The sequence below is a fragment of the Rattus norvegicus genome, chromosome 4 (assembly GCF_036323735.1).
Source record: "Rattus norvegicus strain BN/NHsdMcwi chromosome 4, GRCr8, whole genome shotgun sequence".
Classification (NCBI taxonomy): Eukaryota; Metazoa; Chordata; class Mammalia; order Rodentia; family Muridae; genus Rattus; species Rattus norvegicus.
This window is the reverse complement of record NC_086022.1, coordinates 171443619-171465221: the sequence shown is the minus strand read 5'-3', so window position 1 is coordinate 171465221 and position 21603 is coordinate 171443619. Positions and strand designations below refer to the sequence as shown.

The following is a 21603-nucleotide window of genomic DNA, read 5'->3' as shown; positions in this document are numbered from 1 at the left end:
GCTTCCACCTCAGGAGCACCAGGCCTGCAGGTGTGTGCCACCAGGCCCAGTTTTACTCCGTCCTGGGGATGAGCCAAGGGGTTAGACAGGACAAGACAGGCAGTGTTACAGCTCGGCTTCATCCTCAGCCCTATCTAATCCTGACTTGGCAAAGTCAACAGTCATTGGTTTCCTTGGCAAATGCTTAAGGACTGGGGCTTTGCGTCCACCAATGTCTTACATGGAAGTGTTATAAAGACAGTGAGATACGGCTTTTTAATTTATGTTTTATTTAAGTTTTTATATATATTTTGATCATGTTTTTCCATGCCCCAAAACTCTTCCCAGAACCTACCCATCTCCCTCCCTCTTTCCCTCCCTCCCTCCCTCCTCTCTCTCTCTCTCTCTCTCTCTCTCTCTCTCTCTCTCTCTCTCTCTCTCTTCCTCCCCATCCCTCTCAAAATTATCAATTTAGGCAAATAAAAAGAACAAACAAAGCACCAATAAGACAGAAATAATAAAACGAAAAGTCCACAAAAACAAACTTACAAACAAAAATGGAGGCTGTTTTGTGTGGCCAACTATTCCTGGGCATGGGGCCTGTCTGGAGTGTGACTGATGTACTCAGTATCACTTGGTTGGGGAAAACTGAGTTTCTCTTTCCAGCAGCTGTAAACTGCAGACAGTTCCTTGGTTAGGGTGTAACTGGTTAGGGTGTAAACTGCAGACAGTTCCTTGGTTGGGGTGTAACTGGTTAGGGTGTAAACTGCAGACAGTTCCTTGGTTGGGGTGTAACTGGTTAGGGTGTAAACTGCAGACAGTTCCTTGGTTAGGGCGTAACTCTGTGTCCATTTAATCTTTTCAGAGCCCAGATTGCAGGGTGACTCCTTTCTGAGGAGACCATATGCACACACCTGGAAGCTTCCCTGCATGTTGAAAGTATACATTAAAAATACTCTTTTAGTCAACTCTGGTTCTTCCTGGAGAAGCCCATGCCTATGCTCTGGGTGTGCCTTACTTTCCTTCTGAGAACTTTTGTCTCAACCTTCAATCTTTCCTAAGCCCCCAACTCTGTGTTATACTGGCTACTCCTAAAATTGTTCCCTGAATTGAAGCCATGATTCCTCCTTTGGCCTGAGGGGAGGTCCCCGAAAATATCAGAGGAACTTTTTGAACTTCTGTCAATGGGAGAGTGGAGCTGTGCCTCCTCTGTGTACCCTGACCAAAAAAAAGTACCTATCATTTTTAACTACTAATATCCCCTTACCTTAAGACCTTAGAGCACACAGATGGGAACAAACTGTGTGCTCTGGTCTTATTCATGTAAGCAGGAAAACTATATTGCTATCCACTCATTGTTTTACTTAGGCCTAGGTAATCATATCAGGAATATCTAGTGGTTTATGATAGTCAAGACACTGGGCATTATAGAAATTGTACTAAAGCAGGAGAATAGGGCTGAGAGAGGGCCAGGAAAAACCTGACACAAATGAAATGGAAACTTTAAGGGTTCTGTGGAAAGTCAGTGGTGTTGGAAGGCGTTCTGCTGGAGCAAACACACAAAGGAGTGTTTTCCTGAAGTGGACACAGGTGCAAGACTAAGGCAGACTCGTGAAGGAAGGTTTAGCTGAAGCAGACACAGGATGCTCTGCTAACACAAGCGCGAAAGGACATCCGATGAAGAATTCTGTGCTAACAACACACGTGTATTGGTCCGCCCTACATTACCTAGTGGGGCTGCATTTGTTGGGACTGCGTGGATGGCTGAGAGAAGACACGTACTGAGGCAAGGCACGTAGAGGACACATGATGTTTGGAGGGCATAGACAGGACTCGACAGAGAGATGGAGACAGCCTGGCTTGCTGGTAGAGCTAGCGCTGCAAAGCTTATATGGGTCTCGCAACTTGGCTGATCTTTGCTTCCCTGAGAGAGGCATATCTGAGAACTTCTCCTGGTGTCCCTCTGGGTCCCTCCTGGTGACTCAAGCCGAGACTGAGGCCTGGCTGTCACTGCTAGGTAGTGCCACCTCTGCTGATTCCTGTTTGCTATCCCAGCTTCCTAACTGGACTGCTGGAATACCCATGAGGTGTTTGTGAATGGATCAACCTGCCACTGCCTGCTGACCTGCGAACTGAGCTGATTCCAGACAGCACAGAAGTCACTCCACAGAACCTTTCTAAACAGGTCCACTCTTCTTCCGTTTCTTTTCCTATGAGGGAGGTTAAAGTGTTTAAAAATCGTCACTTAAAACGGGAGTTGAAAAAATTAAAGTTATATACAAGGGCTGTGTAATTAGCATATGAACCAACCTTTTGGCATAAGGGAAGACTTCGACTCCCTTAGGTAGGCCAGCTTGGCCACAAAGGCCCATAATAAAGATATGCGAGAAAGCTGGCACTGTGCAACTGTCCCGTCAAAGGGTCACAACCCTCCCAGGACGACACCATTGAGCATCTCACCTCCCTCCCCCCCCAGCTCTGGCCCACCGCCTCTCCCGAAAGCACAGTTTTTCTTTTTTCTTTTTTTTTTTTTTTCTTTTTCTTTTTTTCGGAGCTGGGGACCGAACCCAGGGCCTTGCATTTGCTAGGCAAGCGCTCTACCACTGAGCTAAATCCACAACCCCAAGCACAGTCTTTCTTAATAAACTATATTTCTGCAGCACTGCAGATTTCTCTGTCCAGCTTTTTGTCCCAGGATGCAGGAACCTTGAAATCCCAACAAGATGACCATGAGACTCCCCGATCAGCCTATGTCAGTCTGAATGACAACATGGTTTGTATGTTTCCTGAGCATGAACAGTCACGACTTTTAGCTTACCATATGATAATGCCAACACTTACCTGGACTTTGCACTGCTGCAACTGAGGCACACTTGTGAAGAGGAGAGATCAGTGGCTTTAATTACGCTTTAAGAGCAACAACTGACTTAGGACTGGCTCTGAGGGAAATGCTGCCTCCACCCTTACAGCAGGACATTCTACTTAGTCACTGCTACAGCACCGGGGCTTTGGCTGTTCCTTTTTCTTTTAACAAAGCAGAAACTACAGGTATCTGGTTTGCCAGGCAATGACTCTGCCCTTGGGTTCTAACATCCGAGTATACTAACCAGGCATGTAGTGTCAGCACAGTATCATGGAAACATGGAGAACTCCAGCTGACTGTCATTCAGGAAGGAACAGGTTTCCTCTACTTGCCCTGAACCTGTGTAAGGACACAGCTATTCCCTTCCATGGTCTTTATGGATTTCCGGAGGACCTGTAAAGTCATGTCCATAGTCTTGATAAACTGTTCCAGTTCTTCTGCGGCTGTTTCTAGGGGCTTGTGGGCATTCTCTGGACACAGCATATCTTGCAGCCTCTTCAAGGCTTCCTCCTTAGTGGTTTTGGGACATTCTGGACTCCTGCTTTTCTCAGATGTGGTGGCATCTGGCTGTTCTTTGGTCTCCTCACTATGGAAGTCACTTAATCGAAGACCCATGATGGGGAACTGCATCAGGAGTGAGAGAGAAGTTTCTAGACTCCCAAGAATGTGACTGGTTTTCGGGACCAAGGCAGCACCTGATGTCTGGATGGTTTTGAGCATTTCTTCTGCCATGTGGTGTGGACTAAGGTCGGCACACTTCCCCCCTGCAGAGGTCACCTCCGTCACCACCTTGGAACACAAAGGCTCCTTTTGCATTTCTTTCTGCTTTACATCCGCCATCAGTTGCATCTCTTTAAAATTTTCGATCATCTGTTCAAGGAAGTCCTTAATGCAGCTCTCTTCATTCAGACTCATGGGGAGGATCTGAGTCTTCATGGTGAGGTTAAATAACTCAATGAACCTATTTATGAAGGAAACCAGGTCTTGTATGTGGCAGGAGAATAGTTTGGCGGCTTGAATCAGTCTCTCTTGACCCTTTTCTGACTCAGAAGACATTTCTCCAACAAACTAATTTCAGCCCTGTTAAGCAAAGCAGAATCCAAGTGAAAACTAAGCATGGAATTGACCGTGAAGAGACTGGAAGGATTCTATAAACACACCAAGCCAAGTGCTGACAAGGGTGGGAGAGCTGCTCAAACTTGAGGCAGACCTGACTCTGGGCTTTAATCCTACGCTTACAGCAGGAGGTGACTCCCAGATAAACTCTGCACTTAGGGCCAGAGGCAGCTGTATTTGAACAGGAAGGCCTGGGAGGATCTACAGCTGTTGGGCCAACTCCATGACAAGTCTAGGAGATGGATGAATCTGTATTCCTGCTGGGAACTCATGCCTCAGTGGTAGTTAGGCTTGCACACAAGTGACTCCCTGACCACTACAACTGAAGAGAACCATGCAGGCAACCAAGACGGTGGTACTCACATGGCATATGTGGGAGGAACTTAGCCAAGCAGGCCCAGCTGCAAGGCTGGCATATGTGCCACAGATATTTCCTCCTAGAAAAGACCAGCACAGCTAGAGATCGCTGATGATGGACCAGGCAACAGAGCAAGCCATTGAGAAAAAGACAGCATCATACGTGGCTACTTGAGAAACAATGAGATGCTGGGATAGGGGTCTAAAGGTTTGCCCAGCTCCTGTAATAGACAAATGTGCTTTTGCCACTTGCCCAACTCCCAGAATCTGTGTTGTTGACCCTGCCCATTCTTACGCCTGCTCCCAAGGTCTTGGTCGGGGCTGCAAGCAACAGGCATGGCCTTAGTGGTGCTGATAAAGATAATGCCACTAAGAGGCACCTCAGAGCTGTACTGCTTGCAGCCCCTGACTCTAGGACCACTGTACTCCATACTTTCCTGCACAGACATCCTCTGCTCACCCATCCTCCTCCCTTTCCTTCCTCACTTCTTTCCTTCTCCCTTCTCCTTCCTGGAGCCCCACTGGGCACTGGAGACAGCAGACATGCTGGGCTGGAGAGATCGCTCAGAGGTTAGGAGCACTGAATGCTCTTCCAGATGACCTTGTTCAGTCACGAGCACCTCCATAGCAGTTCACAGTTGTCTGGAACTCCATTGCAAGGGATCCAATGCCCTCTTTGGACCTCTGCAGGCCCCAGCACATCTCCTACTTGCGTGCATCCAGACTCACAAAAACACACAAAATAAAAATTCAAATATGTATTGTTTACATAGACACGCAAACATGGAAATGGGAAAACTGAGGGGCTTTACCCATGGCCAGGCAGCTAAGGAATGCTGAGAACTGAGCCAGGGAGAAAGAGTCTTCCAGGGAGAAGAGGCTGATGAGCAGACTATTGGATTATCCAATCCCCAGTCAGCGCACAAACCATCTCCATATGAGCAACACTGTGACGTGAACAGGCTGTACTATATATTATGGGTGTGTGTGTGTGTGTGTGTGTGTGTGTGTGTGTGTGTAACAATTACAACGAGAGAGAAAGAAGCATGATTTCACAGGAGAACAAGGGGAAGTGCAAGGGAGGGAGAGGAGGGAGGAAAGGTTCATCCAGGCACAGTCCTCTGGACCTGTGTCCTGTTGGGAAGGCATAAGTGACAAAGAGCAGAGCCCCCATTCTGGATGGGGACCCTTCTGTTCACACTTGGCTGTATCTGGTTTGTATTTCCTGAGAACGTAAGAGAACCACCCGCAGATGAGGCCCAACTGCAGCAGATCTGAAGAAAACGTATCTGGAAGGGTTGAGAAGATGGACCTCAGAGCTCCAACCAGACAGAGCTCACACTGAACCGGATTTGTGCAGTTTTATGGCATTTTGACCAGGTTTATAATCACTCAAGTTAACACTGCTTAGGACATCAGCAGGCTGCATTAAGGAAACAGAAGGATTCTGAAAACTAAGCCAGGCAGGAGTGGCTCTAAACCAGATGGGCAGAGGGACCCAGCAGAGACCAGCAAACCCTCTGGTCATCACATTCCACCAGAAGCTTCCAGAGGAGCCCACATGAGCACCCTTCAACAACACTCCCAAGCAACAGAGGGGACGCACACTTGGAACCCCAACAAGGTAAGTGCTGTGGAGACTCAAGGAGCGTGAGGACCCTGAAGGACCAGCCTGTGACTTTGGAATAAGGCCAGGTGTAGGCGGCCATGTACTGTGCCAGCTTAGTGTGAGGGGCTCTCGGGCATACTTTGGAGATTCCCTCCTTGTAGACACCAGGGGAAGAAGAATTTTGTTGAGAGAGGTTAGACTAAGTCACTGAGGGAGAGAAGTAATGAAGACATTCCTTTTAGGGAGTCTGGAGATGGAAGCCACGGCCATGTGTGAGGTAATGCTTGTCTGGAGGAAGCTGTGTCTTCTGTGTCACGAATGAGACTCAAAGTGTGTGGACAAACGACGGCAACTCTACGTTAGCCGATGCGTACAGCACTTGCCTGTAGTCCATGAAGTTACTCCAACTTTGATACATTCTGAGCCTCTAAGCAGCCTTGGAGGGGGAAGCACACTGTTTTCCTCAGCAATGTCTCCAGGGAACAACAGATTCCTTTGATAAGGGCTGAGGGATCCCCTCACAGGCCTCATTCTGCTCAGAATTACGACATCATTCTGCTCAAGATTTTAGAGGAAATTTAGAGGAATTTGTATCAGAAAATGTACCATTGCCTCATGATTAACTCAAAAACTGAACACCAGGGGTTGGGGATTTAGCTCAGTGGTAGAGCGCTTGCCTAGCAAGCACAAGGCCCTGGGTTCGGTCCCCAGCTCCGAAAAAAAAGAAAAAAAAAAAAGAAACAAAAACTGAACACCATGGCTTTGGTTTGAATTCAGTGAAGCGCAGAGTTAGACAGCAGCCGGTCTTTCCTTCTGCAAAGCTTCTGGCCTTGTTTGTGTTCACTCACAAGTGCACATCGAGGAGGGAGAGAGCAGTGCATGAGCTGAGAGAACACTAGTAACAACATTAACACCTCAGCCGGTCCTCTGCACTGTGTGTGTGTGCATGTGTGTGCATGTGTCTGTGTGTGTGTGTGCGTGTGTGCCTGTGTGTGTGTGCCTGTGTGTGTGCCTGTGTGTGTGTGCCTGTGTGTGTGTACCTGTGTGTGCCTATGTGTGCCTGTGTGTGTACCTGTGTGTGTGTGCCTGTGTGTGTGTGCTTGTGTGTGTGCCTGTGTGTGCGTGTATGTCTGTGTGTATGTGTGTGTGCCTGTGTGTGTGTGCCTGTGTGTGTGTGCCTGTGTGTGTGCCTGTGTGTGTGCCTGTGTGTGTGCCTGTGTGTGTGTGTGTGTGCCTGTGTGTGTGCCTGTGTGTGCATGTGTGTGTGTGTCTGTGCGTGTGGACCTGTGTGTACATGAATGTATCAGAGCACATACTTAGAAAAGCCGAAATGTATAAAGCCATTAAATGGACTTCCCTGTACCGGGCTTCGGCCCAGCTTTAGAAATGATCAGAACAAGGCCCATCCTATTTTTCAATGACTCAGCTCTCCCGAGTCTTCCACTTCACTGAGAGAGAATTCCTAGGGCCTTATCATTTCACATTAAAATGCATTCAGTTTGTATTCTTAAAAGAACAACTCTGTCTGAAATATAACCTAGGTCCCCCAAGTAAACAAGACCTAGCAGAGAGAGACCAGTATCGTGGCATAAACATTTACTGTGGGTGTCAGCAGAAAAGCTTTTGAAGTGCAATGTGAATATGTGTCAAAGGCAATAAAAATGTAGGGTCAGCAAGATGGCTCAGGGGGTAAACGTGTGGGCCAAGCCTGACAACCTGAGTTTGCTTCCAGAAGTCACAGGGTAGACAGAGAGACCTGATCCACAAATGTGCTTTACGTCCATGTCACAGCTCCAACCCTATTGTCCTTCTACCCACTCATTACACGGGAAGAATGTAGACATCGGAGGGAAAAACAAGCTTTGCATATAAACATTACAAATGTAACACAATTGGAGGCTTATTGAATTATCATGTTTAGAATAGCTTATATAACTAATATAGTGCTTATGAAATTAGAAGTACGGGAGACCAAATGAGTTAAAATGAAAAGAATCTCATTATTGCTACAAATTTATTGTTATTACAACTCTGTAATGATTTTTGTGGGCTGGAGAGATGGCTCAGTGGTTAGAGCACTGACTGCTCTTCTAGAGATCCTGAGATCAAATCCCAGCAACCACATGGTGGCTCAGAGCCATCTGTAATGGAATCTGATGCCCTCTTCTGGTGTGTCTGAAGACAGTGACAGTGTCCTCATATATAATAAATATAAATCTTAAAAAAGATTTTTATGCACATAGATAAATTTTAGAAATAAAAACACCCAGGATAGTGGGATTGCAGCTGTCTTTCTTCCTCTGTTTAAAGGTTTATATGTTGGTGTAATGGTGTTATAAGATTGATTATCAGCTGCTAAGTTTAATGTCTCAGCATTATATACTGGAGCATCTGCCAACACACCCGTCACACGTCGCTTTCTAGGACACGTTCCCTGCACTCCCTGAATCCTAGTTTCCCTCTCTAAGTTCCTGTAGCTCTGGGGAAAAGATGTGCTGTGTTCTCTGAAGTCCCCTGAACCTTTGTATTTGCAAAGTGACCAGCAAGAAGAAGTGGCAGCAGAAAAACAGGGAAGTACAAAGCATAATGACATACGTATAAAAGGCCAAAAGGAAGCAGTAATTTGGAACGCTAATCCTTAGTTTTAATTTAAATAAACAATTTAAAGCACGATGCACAAACCAGGTGTGGGAGCACACGCCTTTAATGCCAGCCCTTGAGATGCAGAGGCAGGAGGATTTCTTTGAGTTTAAGGACAGCCTGGCTTACAACAAGAGTTCTGTGCCATCCAGGGTAACAACATCAACAGCAATGATAATAGTTGACAGTCAGTGCCCTTTCTCAGGTAGTGTGCTTCTTTTCCAGAAAAAATAAACCACCTACATAGTACCATGAAATTAACCTTCACTTTTAGAGGTATGTATCCTTTCCTTTCTTTTATCTTTCTTTCTCTTGAGACAGAGCCTCAGGTAACCCAGGTTAGCCTTGAAGTCACTGTGTAGTTGAGCTGACCTTGCATTTCTGGTCCTTCTGCCTTTACATCTCAAGTTCTAGGACTATAGCTAATCATGCAAGAGTACTCTTGGTCTCAAACCCTGTTTAACCACCAAACACTCACATCAAACCCAATTGTACCCACTACAGCCCAGATGTAGACCAAGCAGGCAAAGCACAATTGCTTCCCCAAGGCTGGAGTGAGATGGACCCCAGGAGCCAGGAGCCCCACCTACTGGGTAGCAGCAACACCAGCAGGCGGCTGCAAGGCTCCATAGATCCCAGGGAAGAGCAGAGATGCTGGAGAACGAGAGAGCAATGCCCCGAACAGAACTTCTTCACTGACAGGAAGCACTGGATGCGATTTCTAACTTGTGAAAGCTCAAATAAGGCATACACAGTAGTTAATGAGAGCAGGGTTAAGCTCACTCCGAGGCCCCTGGTAATGCCACAACCTTCCACGGTCCCCAGGCAGGCAACTGTCAAAATGTAATAGAGTGGGAGTAAGATACGCCCAGAAGGCCTCTTGGGCTAGCATTGTGTCATTGGCCTGTGAGCTTTGAGATGGCTGGCTAATTGCAGGGCCTCCATTCCATTGAGTGGAGCGGTCAGATTGAGATGCACAAGCAAGTTTGTTGAAATCCAAAATGGACATATCACTGCGCCTACTCTTAACCATGAAGTACACATTTAAAGATATCAATTCAAAAGCCTACAAGTTGAGAACCTTCCCGGGTGACCAGGTGTCTCCACCTAGTGGCAGTATCAATATATAGTAAGAAAAGATGTAAATTGTTTAAAATTTGAATCTGCACAAGTCAAATCTTGTATATCCAAGTTTTTTTTCTAGCTTAACATCATAGTTATCACTGTCTTAATTTGCTAATTGATTGGAAATGCCAAGAAAGAGGCATGCCACTGTGTATTCTTTGTGTGACAGAGTCAAAGAAAGGCACTCCACAAACTAAACACCGAAGACAAACTACAAACAAGAGTAGTTCCACGATACTAACCGGCTACAGGTTCAGTGCTGGGCAGACAACATCGCAGTCTTATAAACCTGCTCTGGTGCACTGAGCACAGGAAGAATGATTCTTTAGACAGACAGGATGGAAAAGGAAAGACTAGAACACAGGTTGGTCAAGCTAGTTACAAGCCCTGTGAGACAGAAACAGGAAGACAGACACAGCACGGACAACAGGAAACGGACAATAGAAAAATGATTTGTGCTAAGGCTCGTGTGTGTGTGTGTGTGTGTGTGTGTGTGTGTGTGTGTGTAAGGTGAAGAGCTCTGGCTGCTTTTCCAGGAGACCTGAGTTCCATTCCCGGCACCCACATGGCGGCTCACAACTCTCTGTAAGTCCAGTTCTAGGGGATCCAATGTCTTCTATTGGCCTTAGAGGGGACTAAGCACATACATGATGCACAGACATACATACATGCAGGCAAAACTCTTATATACATAAGAAGACAGTAATTACAAAACTAACCATTGCTGAGTTTAACAGAGATGTCCAAGGGCCAGTCACACAGAAAACATATTCACTGTATACATATTAAGTTCTTTCTGTGCTGAGTTTTTTGGTAAAATAAATGCAGAAAAGTATTCTTGTTCACTCTCTAAATAGAAGGCACTGCGAGCCACAAATGCACTCCCAGGAAGCTGTGTTATCTGCAGAATGCTTGTGCTCTTTCCTAGAGCCTTTGTGAAATTCCATTGCCTTCTCTTTTCTGTTTTGTTTTTCAAACAGGATTTCTCTGTGCAGCTATGACTGTCCTGGAACGAGCTCTGTAGACCAGGCTGGCCTCAAACCCATAAAGACCTGCCTGTTTCTGCCTCCACAGATCTGGGATTAAAGGCCTGTACCACCTCCACCACCACTTCCACCACCACCTCCACCTCCACCTCCACCACCACCACCACCACCACCACCACCACCACCACCACCACTACCTCCACCTCCACCTCCACCACCACCACCACCACCACCACCACCACCACCACCACCACCACCACCACTACCACCACCACCACCACCACCACCGAGCCACCATTACCTTCATTCTAACACCCACTCTAGTTTGTTTCTATAATGGCTTTGGACAGAATGTGGTGGCTGTTACCAGCACTGAGGAGGCTGAGGCAGGAGAATCGCTGTGAGTTTGAGGCTGCACTGGGCTACCTACTGAGTTTATATGAGCCTGGACCACAGTGAAACCCTCAGTCAAACAAAAGATATGTCCACATGCAATATAGACTTACTAAATGGTTTAATGTGTTGAGTCCCAGAAGGGATCAGAGATGCCCTATACTCCTTTGGTCTCCACATTCTCCTCAAAGGACATTTTCATCTTGAATTTATACTCTTATTCTGAGGGGTTTTTGTTGTTGTTTTGGTTTTTGAAGCAAGCTCTCACTGTGTTGCTTTAGCTAGCTTGGCCCTTGCTATACAGTGCAGGCTGGCCTTGAACTCACAGAGATCTGCCTGCCTCTGCCTCTAGAGTGCCAGGATCAAAGGCATGCACCACCATGCCTGGCTGCTGAAGGATTTTTTTTAAGATTTTAATATTACATGGGTGTTGTTTTTAGATAGTGCTTAGAATTTAAAAACAATTTCCCAGAGTGATATAAAATGGCACTACTATTTATATCTGTGTTTATTGGGGAGGGGTGAGGTGGCTGTGTGAGAGTTCCCGAATGTTGTGGTAGGCGTGTAGAGCTCAGAGGACACCTTGCTAGAGTCACTTCCTTCGGGGGTTCCAGGGAGCAAACTCAGTCTTTCAGGTTGAGGTTGCACTGTTCCCAACTAGGCCTCCTGACAGCCCTGGTGGGAATTCTTTAAGTTATCAAATACATAAGCACTGAATTTATATCAGTGTTGCTGTAAACCAGATCTTGAGACTATTGATTTAACTTTAAATTCTTGGGAAATACAGCGGGTAAACACATAGTGGTGGCTAGGGAATTGGGAAACTAAGTAATGGTACTTGAGAGCTAGCCTCCGAAGGGCTGAGTGTGCCCCTGGCATAGAGCAGGCAGCGGGTGCAGCCCTGTAGTCATAGCTCATGGGAACCAGATGCTGAGGGATCAGAAATTCACACCTAACTTGGGCTACAGGAGATCCTGTCTCAAACAAGCCAACACATCTCACCTGCTGAGACCTCCAAGACCATCTTAGCTACGGCCGCTTTGCTGGCTGACTGGTTAGAGTCCTGCAGGTACTCTGAGCTGATTTCCTGTTTGATTTTTCAGAGACTTGCTGAAATATGGCTCAGAGTGACTTCCTCTACCCACAAAACCCAAGGAGGCGACAGGAAGTGAACCGCCTTCACCAGCAGCTGCTGGACTGCTTGTCTGACTGCTTCCAGGTCACCAACAAGCTCACAGGCCTTCTGAATGCCCACCTGGGTTGCAGGCTGGCCTTCATTGAAATGAGAAGTGACGCAACCATCAAAAGAAACTGTGACCTCATCATCCAAGCCGTGACAAAAATCCAGAAGGAGCTGCAAAAGGTTGACGAGGCACTGAAAGACAAACTCGAGCCAACCCTTTATAGGAAGCTTCGGGATATTAAGGAAAGGGAAACAGAGAAGATAGCCATCGTGCAGAAGGTCATTTCTGTCATCCTGGGAGAAGCTACAGCTGCAGCCAGTGCAGTGGCTGTCAAACTGGTGGGCTCAAATGTCACAACGGGTATAATTAGCAAGCTGGCCTCTGTGCTGACTCACATCGGGACTTCTATCCTCGGGAGCATCGGAGTAGCCGTGCTCAGCCTCGGGATAGACATGGTCGTTCAAGCCATCTTGGGAGCAGTGGAGAGGACGCAGCTTCAATCAGCCATCCAAAGTTACGAGAAGCATCTGACTGAGTTCAAGGCCGCCTCAGAGAAGTACCATCATGCTATCGCTGAGGTCACCGATGCTGTGAAGCGCCAGTTAAGGTGAACACTCAGGCGTCTACGCTGGGATGGCCCTGCGCTTCTCTCTTTGGCGCCGTGCTAACGTCTTTAATTTTCCAGATGTCTCCAGCAATGTGGACACAGATAAACAATGTGGCATGCTTGGGTGTTAGGACAACGAGTGCCCAAACCAGCTGTGTTGGACCGTCATGGGATAACGCTCTATCCGGGTCTTACCCTGCTGTCAGAACCACTGGGGTGTAAAGGCATCATAGAACAGCAAGGCACTGCCTATTGCTTCCTCATTGCCAAACATTCCTGCTAAATGGAGAGGCCGTTCCCATTCCCTGTTTCAAACATCACTTATGTCTAATAAATCATTCTTAATAACATTGGACTAGACACAGACCTGTGGTCTTCAAGTAAAATAGACATCCTTCCGTTATTTTTACCACCGGATTAAATTCAATTGTCTGTAATCTGAACCGATGGCAAAACCACAAAAACAACATGTTCTTCAGGAATGAAAGGAAGCAATGCCCCTGTGAGGTTCTACTCAACACAACATGTGTCTGGATGCATCTGGGAAAGGATCAGATAATAGAAATTGTGTCTATAATGCAGTTAATATTGATCTATCTGTCATCTATCACTTCAGCAGGCAAACTCTCGAATATCTTAATAAACAATAAATAAAGCGGAGTGACCCCTGCATAAAATATGTTAGAGTGAGGAAAAAGACTCACTCCCCAATAAGAATTCATTGGTTAAAGAAAGTATGTATTTTCAATTTTTCAGGGGGATAAGTTCATTTTCAATACCACCAGGAAGTGGCAGCTCCCTCTGCCCCATAAAGCATTAACAGACCTATGTTAATTTTCACCTGAAATCAGAAAAAGTCAAAAGCTATGGAGGCCAATTGATCTAACTTAATTTCTGTAGATGCAGCATTTGTTTTCTAAACCCTTCATCTAAGTGTTCTCATTGAGCCATTTTTTAGAGTTTACTTTGAAAGTCATATTATGTAACAATGCCGAGAATGTCTTTGTTATAGCTCTTTTGTTTTTGAAGCACAAAAATAATCATTGGAAGAAAATACTCAGTATATCTTTAAAAAAAAACAACTCTTACAGATGAAAAATTGTAACTAGCCCTATGACTTTTCCAAATATATTAATATCTTGTTATCACTGCTTTTATAAATTAGTTTCAAAATATCACAATTTGGGTCATCTTCAAATTTTATTAGCTGGTTTGTATGTTTTGAACTAATATATCTTGCTATTGCTGACCCTCAAAGAATTATTATAACAGGAATGTAATGACAGACCCAGGCATCATGACTTTTTGACTGGAATTCCATCAATGAAAACAATGAAACAGAAGGATGGGGAGATGGGGTCCAGCCTAATCTCTTTACTGAATACTTTTTTTTCCCTGACCACATAAAAACTTGGCTTAAGTATGGGACTGATGTTACATTGTTAGGGGACACAATCAGAGTATTCTAAACATTAATATACACCTTCAATACTTTTTAAAATACCCCATGTCAAAAATTTCCTTATTACCTTTTTCTGTAAATGATGTTCAGATTAAGTTGCAAAATAACCAACTGAGCTTTATGAAGATTTCAACTTAAATGCTTACCTTTAAGGGGAAAAGGGGTGGGGGTAGGGGTGGGGGGTTAAGGAATGGGGATGTAGAAGGGAAGGACGAAGACTTTCAGGTAAATCAAAGTGTGTAATGACATCATAAAATGCTTACCTTTAAGGGGAAAAGGTGGGGGTGGGGTGGGAGGGGGTAAGGAATGGGGATGTAGAAGGGAAGGACGAAGACTTTCAGATAAATCAGTGTGTAATGACATCATAAAGGTGTTTTGAGTTGATGAAAAGATCAGTCGGAGCATTATGTTCCAACTTCCCCTCTAGAAAATCTACAAATGTACCGTTTCTCTTTTGAAATATACATTTTTGTGTAGATGATCACTTTGTGAGTCTCGCCCAGGCACTATTTGTTCAGTTCATCATATCCTGTGTAGAGAGATGTTTGCTGGGCACTTTAGACTCGATGCTCCGTATTATTTGGCAACTCGTTTTCAATGGAGGTATTCCTGAAGGACCGCAACCATAACACACAAAAACTAACAGAGACTCAATGGACGACTCAGAACTGTCCATGTACCTGTACCTAGCATCTCGAGAGAGGAGCGACCGGAAATACGTCAGAATTCCGAGAGTAATCGGTCGATCAACTAGCGGCTTGCTTAGCTTTTATTCTTATTGGACTATATTAGTTTCAATCTACAATGCTTCGGAATGAGGCGGGCTCTTGGCCTATAGGTATCCAATCGGATATTGGATGCGAGCGGAAGTAACTCTGGCCCCAATGTTATTGTACCCTCTATGGTCCCAGTGCTTGGCAACGCGGTGTGAGCACGGTCAGCCGATAGGGAAGTGATGTATAGCTAGCGGTTTGGCGCGGGGTTTCAAGATAGTGGTCCCTGGGTGCCTGACTTAGAAGCAGAGGTGAAGGACTCGGGAGTCGCCCGCAAGTCGTCCTCACCGTCCCGGGAGCCTCGCTGTCCTGTGTGCGTGCGGACTAAGTGCTCCGTTTCCCGGGACCCTCCCCGGGACCTTCTAAGCCACCTCAGAAACACCAGGCCCAGGGGCCGCGCTATTCTTCCTCTGGGTCCTGGTCACGGGAACCACGGGTTTCAGGGCTCCCGGGCTGTGGAGGTGCGATGCGTCCGACGGGTCCTCGGCCGATCACTCCCGCCGAGTTAGGTCCACCTCCTGAGATTGTCAGTATCAACCGTTGCTATGGTTTTGGCGGTTGCTGTTGAGGCCTCCTTTAGTGGACCAGTCGGTCGGGTTGCATCTGTGCAGTCTGGGTTCCCTTGGTCTTTTAACCTCGTCTCTCCCAACTACTTCTTTTAGGAGAGTCGCTCTTGTAGACAGTCTTGTAAAAATTCTCGACTTGACACTGAAGTGTTTTTAGTTGGGGGGCCAGGGGAGTCAAAACCTGAGCCTGGGGTTGGTTTAAAAAGGGAAACAAAGATACGATCAAAAATAGTGGTTGTATCCATCCCTTTTTCTAGTTCTCTGTAATCAGTACCCTTCCCTTCCACCCAAACTCCTGACCTGTCAGTTTTCTGACAAACATTCATAATGAAATAATCGACTCTGGTCAGTTCTGAAACATCAGGGAAATAGCAGGGAGTCAGGCAGTTGAACGCTTTATGAAAGAAACATTAACTAAAACAACTTACAAAGTCTCAACCAAGGGAATTACAGTTGTAGAGTCTTAAATTTACTTCGGGTTATTCCCTTTCCTAACCTATAAAGAAAGATTTATTTAATGCTCAAAGGGGAACGACAAGAGGGGTAGCCTGTAGGAAAATGTCACACACGTTCAACGGGAAACATTTGTTCTCTTTTTACTATAGGCAAGGTTAAATTTTGAAAGTTTCATTCATTTGAAATGGACGAGAAAGAAGTGATACTAATGAAAGCCTGACCTTAAAATGTTTTCCTACCGTGACTACCACTTTAATTCCCCTAAAATATATAAATCAAGAGTCATTTGTGCTAGTCAGAAACAATATATATCTAAATATTAAGTCTGGGGAGCTCTAATACTTCATTTTTTATTTGTTTTGCTTGAGAGTCATGAATCCTTTGACTTGGTATTAAATCAGAATAGATGTTTGAATGGATTGCTTGTTGCCGTCTGGTACACATGCAGGGAGAAAAGTAAAGAGTATGTGTTGGTCTTTGAATCCAATTGATTATCCCCACTCCAGTTTCATTTCACCATGTGATGGCTATTCTTGGTTGTCAATTGACTCCAACTGGAATAAACTACAGCCAGGAATGGAGGGCACACCTGTGGTCCAGATCTTGAACCTGGAAGACACAGATGTCTGACCAGGATCTTATCGTGAAGATCTTGAGGCATAGGCCCAGGCAAGGTAGTACAGGCCTTTAATCTCGAGAGACTGAGGCAAATAAACCTCTGAGTTCAAGGTCAGCCTGGGACAAAACAAGTTCCAGATCCAGACAAGGTGGCACACACCTTTAATGTGGACCACACCTCTGGAGACCTACATGAGGACACTGGAAGAAGGAAGACTCACTCTTCGTCACCTGCTTGCACTCACCTGCCAGCACATCTGTTGGAAGGCACTTCTTCAGAATTCGTTTAGACAGAAGACCAGCTGGAACTACTAGCCTGGGCTTCCCATTCACTGCTGGCCATTGTGGGCTTAGTTGGACTGCAGACCTTAAGTTATTACAATAAGTTCCCTTAATATATAGAGACATTCTAGAAGTTCTGTGACTCCAGAGAACCATGACTAATACACATCTTAGATACACAGAGAAGATGTCCTCACGGTTTGCATCATATTATTAGAACATTTTCTAAATTATTTTTGGTTGGTTTTTAGGTAGTTTCATATTCCAAGCAATGGCTTTGTAAATGCAAAGTACTAGTTTTGTTTTTTTTTAGTTGACAGTACTATATAATCCATAGGAAAGTGTTATTTTTAATTTAATGATATTCTCACTACCTTGACTAATAGAGATGTTAGCTCTTTTTGTGGTCAAGAAAGGTAAAGACATATTTCTCGGATGCTTCATTCAAAATTAAGGAGCAAATTCTTACAACATTAAGAACCAACGGGTTATTTCTTTCCAGAAATTTATACAAATTCTTAAAAGGAAGACATTTTACACATACAGAAAAACTGAGTTCTTTAATTTTTTTTTAATTCTAGTTTTTTTTTTTTTTTCTGACACCAGCGACAGAATTTATTATGCGAAGCAGTTTGAGAAAGCTCAGGGTTTGGCCATGATCTCTAGCAGAGTCTTTTTCCACTACTCGTAGCTGAAGAGGTAGGTTACAGACTGCAGCCCAAGTTACATCACAGTTACTGTGCACTTCTTCTTGGTTATCTTAAAATCACAAACGGGGTGATTTGGGCCCAAATTTTATAAAGAAAAGCCCTATGCTTTAATTAGGCTCTGCGATGCCCATCCAACATATCACCAGCCTTACCCAGCTGAGGAGGGGAGTTCTGTGGTGCCAGAACTGAATGGAATAGGATAATTGCCTGGGAGTGAGCCTGGGGAGGAGACGAATCGAAACCCAAGCCCTCCTGTATGAGTTAGGCAGGATTTAAGATCTTTTGGGTGGAAGTCCCCTGGTTGCCTAGCAACCAGTCCTGCTCCTTATCAAGAATGAGCGGTGTTGGGAAGGTGGGTCTCCACTTTGCACATGTAAGGACAGAATTCTCAGGAGCTGGGGCAGAGCTGAGTGCCCTTATTTTCCACACCTGGGAGCGTAAGCTAGTGTACCTCATCCGGGATTTGCCTTAGTCTTCCCACCAGTTCCTTGTCTGGATCCAGAAGGCAGGTTCCTTATTTCCCTCAAATCAAATGGCACTTAAGAAACACTGCTCTGAACAGCTCTGGGGCCACTTCCTTGTTAATGAAGCCGTTTCTTCGTAAGTCAGCCCCACTTCCTGGCAGCCACAGTGGAACATAGACAAAGGCAAGCTTCATCTCCTCACCCAAAGAAGGTACCAGAGAAAGGACATTCCCGGGACCTATCTGCCAGACACTAGACTTTCCTCAGTATAAGCAGCTCATTCTGGCTACAAGGTCCCCCAAGGTGTTCCTATTTCTGTCTTTAAGGCACGCCAACTCCTCTAAGGTTCTCAGCTTATGAGTTTTATTATTTTTACCATTCCAAAAGAAAGTTCTACATTAATGGTCTCCCCTTCTAGCCATTTAGCCTTAGATGCTGAGAGAGTGGGCTGAGAGCATAGATCAATTCACACTTACGGGTTCTAGTCATTGGGGTCACACTTGATCATAACTTTGAGCCCCACTCCCTTTTTGGATGTGTCAAAGGCTTCTACCACCTTCTCCAGAGGTAATCTATGCGTAACTAAGGGATTTACACTCAGTCTTCGATGCAAGCATGGAATTTGCCACTGGCCACATGTTGCAGTATTGAAGCACGCTTTTGATACCCACGTCCCGCACAGCTGCGTGCACTGTGTATAAACTGATCCTCTTGGAGCCTATCTCCACAATCACCAAGATCCCACCAGTGAGTGGCTTAGATGCCCGGTCTGGATGGAGGACTCCGCTCCTCTGCATCCAACGGTGACCTCTGGCTTCCTCCCCAGCAGACTTTCCACCTTACTGACAATTTCCTGAGGGGTCTCTGTGGAAACCTGGATGATAAAGTCTGCTCCAACTTCCTTGGCCTTGGTCAACCGAGAAGCAGATAGGTCAGTCACCAGTACTTGAGCAGCTCCCATTCCTTTGGCCACAAGCAAAGTGACTATCCCAACCGGCCCAGCTCCACACACAAGGACCTTGTTCCCCAGGGAAACTGACGGCAGGCATGGATCCCCACAGAGAGAGGCTCAATCAGGGCCCCTTCTTCAAAGGTGACACCATCAGGAAGCTTGAAGCAGAAGTCAGCACTGTGCTTGTAGAAGCTGCAGAGGTTCCCATCATTCGGGGGTGTAGCACAGAAGAAGCTTGATGGCCTCAGATTGTGTCGGAGATCTTGCAGTAGTCATCTATTTCTCGGGGAACGCCAGGCTCGATGGCAACTCCATCTCCTGGTTTTAGATGTTTCATCGACCCTCCTACTTTTATGACTGTTATAGCAGCTTCACGCCCAAGCACCATTGGCTTTTTCATAACAAAATCCCCCTTTTGGTCAAGCTCCCAGGAGTGAACAGAGCTACAGAACCCCCACTGAATGCATCTTTAGTAACACATGATTTGGGCCCAGCTCGGTGATTGGGTAGTTCTCCAGGCTAATGTCTCCAGGTCTGTGCACCACCAGGGACAGGTTCTCGCCCTTAGCTGGAGCTGCCATGTCGCTCTCTGGGCTCTCTTGCTTCCAGGTGTCGGCTGGACTCGGCGGGAAGCTGGTTCTGCTCATCGAACCGCCAAGGGTCTGAAGTAAGGGCTAGTTTTGTTTTGTTTTATGAAAAAGTAAATCATACAAATTGTCAACATGGGACGAAGATCAACATCCTCCACCAAGAGTGGGAAGGAAGTTTATGAACCCCACAGACCAAGCCTGTAAGTGCCATTAGTGTGAAATGAAGAGTTAAACCTGGCAGATGATTTCACTGTGGCCTAAGTTCAGCGTTGGTACGGTGGGTTATGGGAGGTCATGTGGAATTCTTATAGTTAAAATTAATTCATGGTTAGAATGTTCAGAAAGTAAGTTACTTAACATGTTTCACCTCTCAAATTTGATTGGCTAGCAGGATAAAATTAAGTTTCTCTTTTTGTGTTAGAATTTTTAAACAAATGTGTTTTTCAGTGTGTGATTTGAGACTCTCTTTTCCTCCTTGTGGTTCAGTTATTTCTGTAAAAACAAAACATTGGCATTTTGGGTTGAGGGTTATAAGCAGTACAGTTTCCTAGTGAGTCAACACCACCAAGGCTGTTACATATCCATGTACTCCATAGGGGAACCTAGGAAAGAGAGAATTGTGTTAGCTTGTAGCAATGTTAACGATGGAAATTTGAGTTATGTCATCTCTTCCTCTCTCCTTAGGAAAAGAAGCCCGGAAAAGAGAGTTGAAAAAGGTATGGATTTAGAAGCATTCTGTGTATTGTTTTGAGATTTGTGAAATTTCAAATTACATGCCAGGAAAGACACTTTATACTGTACTACTGATGAAACCAGAAAATTGACTATGTTTAAAAACTGATATAACTCTGGAGATTAGATTCAAGGGGGTTTGTATGACATTGTCTATTTGATTCTCTTTCCTCATAAGTTAACAATGCTCTGGGGTCTGGAGTGATGGCTCTCAGTTAGCAGCACATACTGTCTTACAGAGGACCTGAGTTCTCTGCCTGGCATCCATGTTGGGTGGCTCATCCATCTGTATGTCCATCTCTCAGGAACCAACACCCACCTCTGATCTCCACAGGAACACACAAACACATGCCCATCCATTCACACAGTCAGACCCTGCCTTGAGAAAGTAATTATTTTTACATTTATCAAAATGTAACTGCTTTCTAAAGAGCTACAGAGTGAATGCCAATAATTGTGTAGCTGGATAGCTTAGTATGTGTACTTAACTATTAAGTTTTGGCAGAGTGCTCAAGCAGTGAACATTTGGTATCATTTGTGATGCTTTGAGGATCTTTTATAATCTCCGTTGGTTTGCTCTTCTTTTATTGTTTAGTCTTTATTTTTCTTTTCTTTTTTTATTTTGTGGTTTTTGTTTTCTTTTATTTTTATTATTGTTTAGTCTTTTTTTTTTTTCCCGGAGCTGAGGACCGAACCCAGGGCCCTGTGCTTGCTAGGCAAGCGCTCTACCACTGAGCTAAATCCCCAACCCTTTATTGTTTAGTCTTAATCTTTCAAATTGTCCCTGTCCAGCATAGTATTTTATTAAATGTAGCCCTCTCCCCACTTTTTAAAGGTTTTCTGTGAAGTAGTTGCTAACAGTGTAACTAGGTAGAAAAAAAATACTTAAAGCACATCATTTTCACTAAAGTTTAAACATTATTGAGAAATAATTCTCATAGCTGTTTCTGGAGGTTTAAACATGATCAGAAACAGGAGAAATTTGAAATTCTTCTCAGAATTTCTAGAGTGAAGGTAAAATGTGTGGGTTGCTGCCTATATGCTGGTGAGGGCAGGCACAAGATAACGTAAAAGCCTGTGGCTGGGCAGTGGAAAAGGAAGGCGGGCTGAGAATTTTAGAAATGAGACACTATAAAGAA

At 45.1% G+C, this 21603-nt stretch overlaps 2 protein-coding genes and 1 pseudogene across 4 annotated transcripts; 1 reads left to right on the top strand and 2 right to left on the bottom strand.

Moving 5' to 3' along the window:
• Positions 1-2486: 2486 nt before the first annotated feature.
• On the bottom strand, positions 2487-14619 carry C4h12orf60 (similar to human chromosome 12 open reading frame 60). Of its 2 annotated transcripts, none has more exons than NM_001037797.1 (2): positions 14585-14619; positions 2487-3922 (listed from the first exon to the last, which is right to left on the bottom strand). In NM_001037797.1, the coding sequence occupies exon 2, from the start codon at positions 3896-3898 to the stop codon at positions 3167-3169; it is 732 nt and encodes a 243-aa protein (NP_001032886.1). In that variant the 5' UTR covers positions 3899-3922; positions 14585-14619; the 3' UTR covers positions 2487-3166. The 2 variants fall into 2 exon arrangements, with proteins under 2 accessions (NP_001032886.1, NP_001406454.1); NM_001419525.1 differs by lacking the exon at positions 14585-14619 and adding an exon at positions 14468-14489.
• On the bottom strand, positions 2853-21133 carry LOC134486647 (sorbitol dehydrogenase-like; annotated as a pseudogene). The gene is made up of 3 exons (XR_010065987.1): positions 16980-21133; positions 14585-15847; positions 2853-3922 (listed from the first exon to the last, which is right to left on the bottom strand). The product of XR_010065987.1 is annotated as a sorbitol dehydrogenase-like (transcript).
• Positions 12186-14057, top strand: Smco3 (single-pass membrane protein with coiled-coil domains 3). The gene has a single exon (XM_006237580.5). It carries the CDS (start codon positions 12186-12188, stop codon positions 12861-12863), a length of 678 nt encoding a protein of 225 aa, XP_006237642.2. The 3' UTR covers positions 12864-14057.
• Positions 21134-21603: the final 470 nt, after the last annotated feature.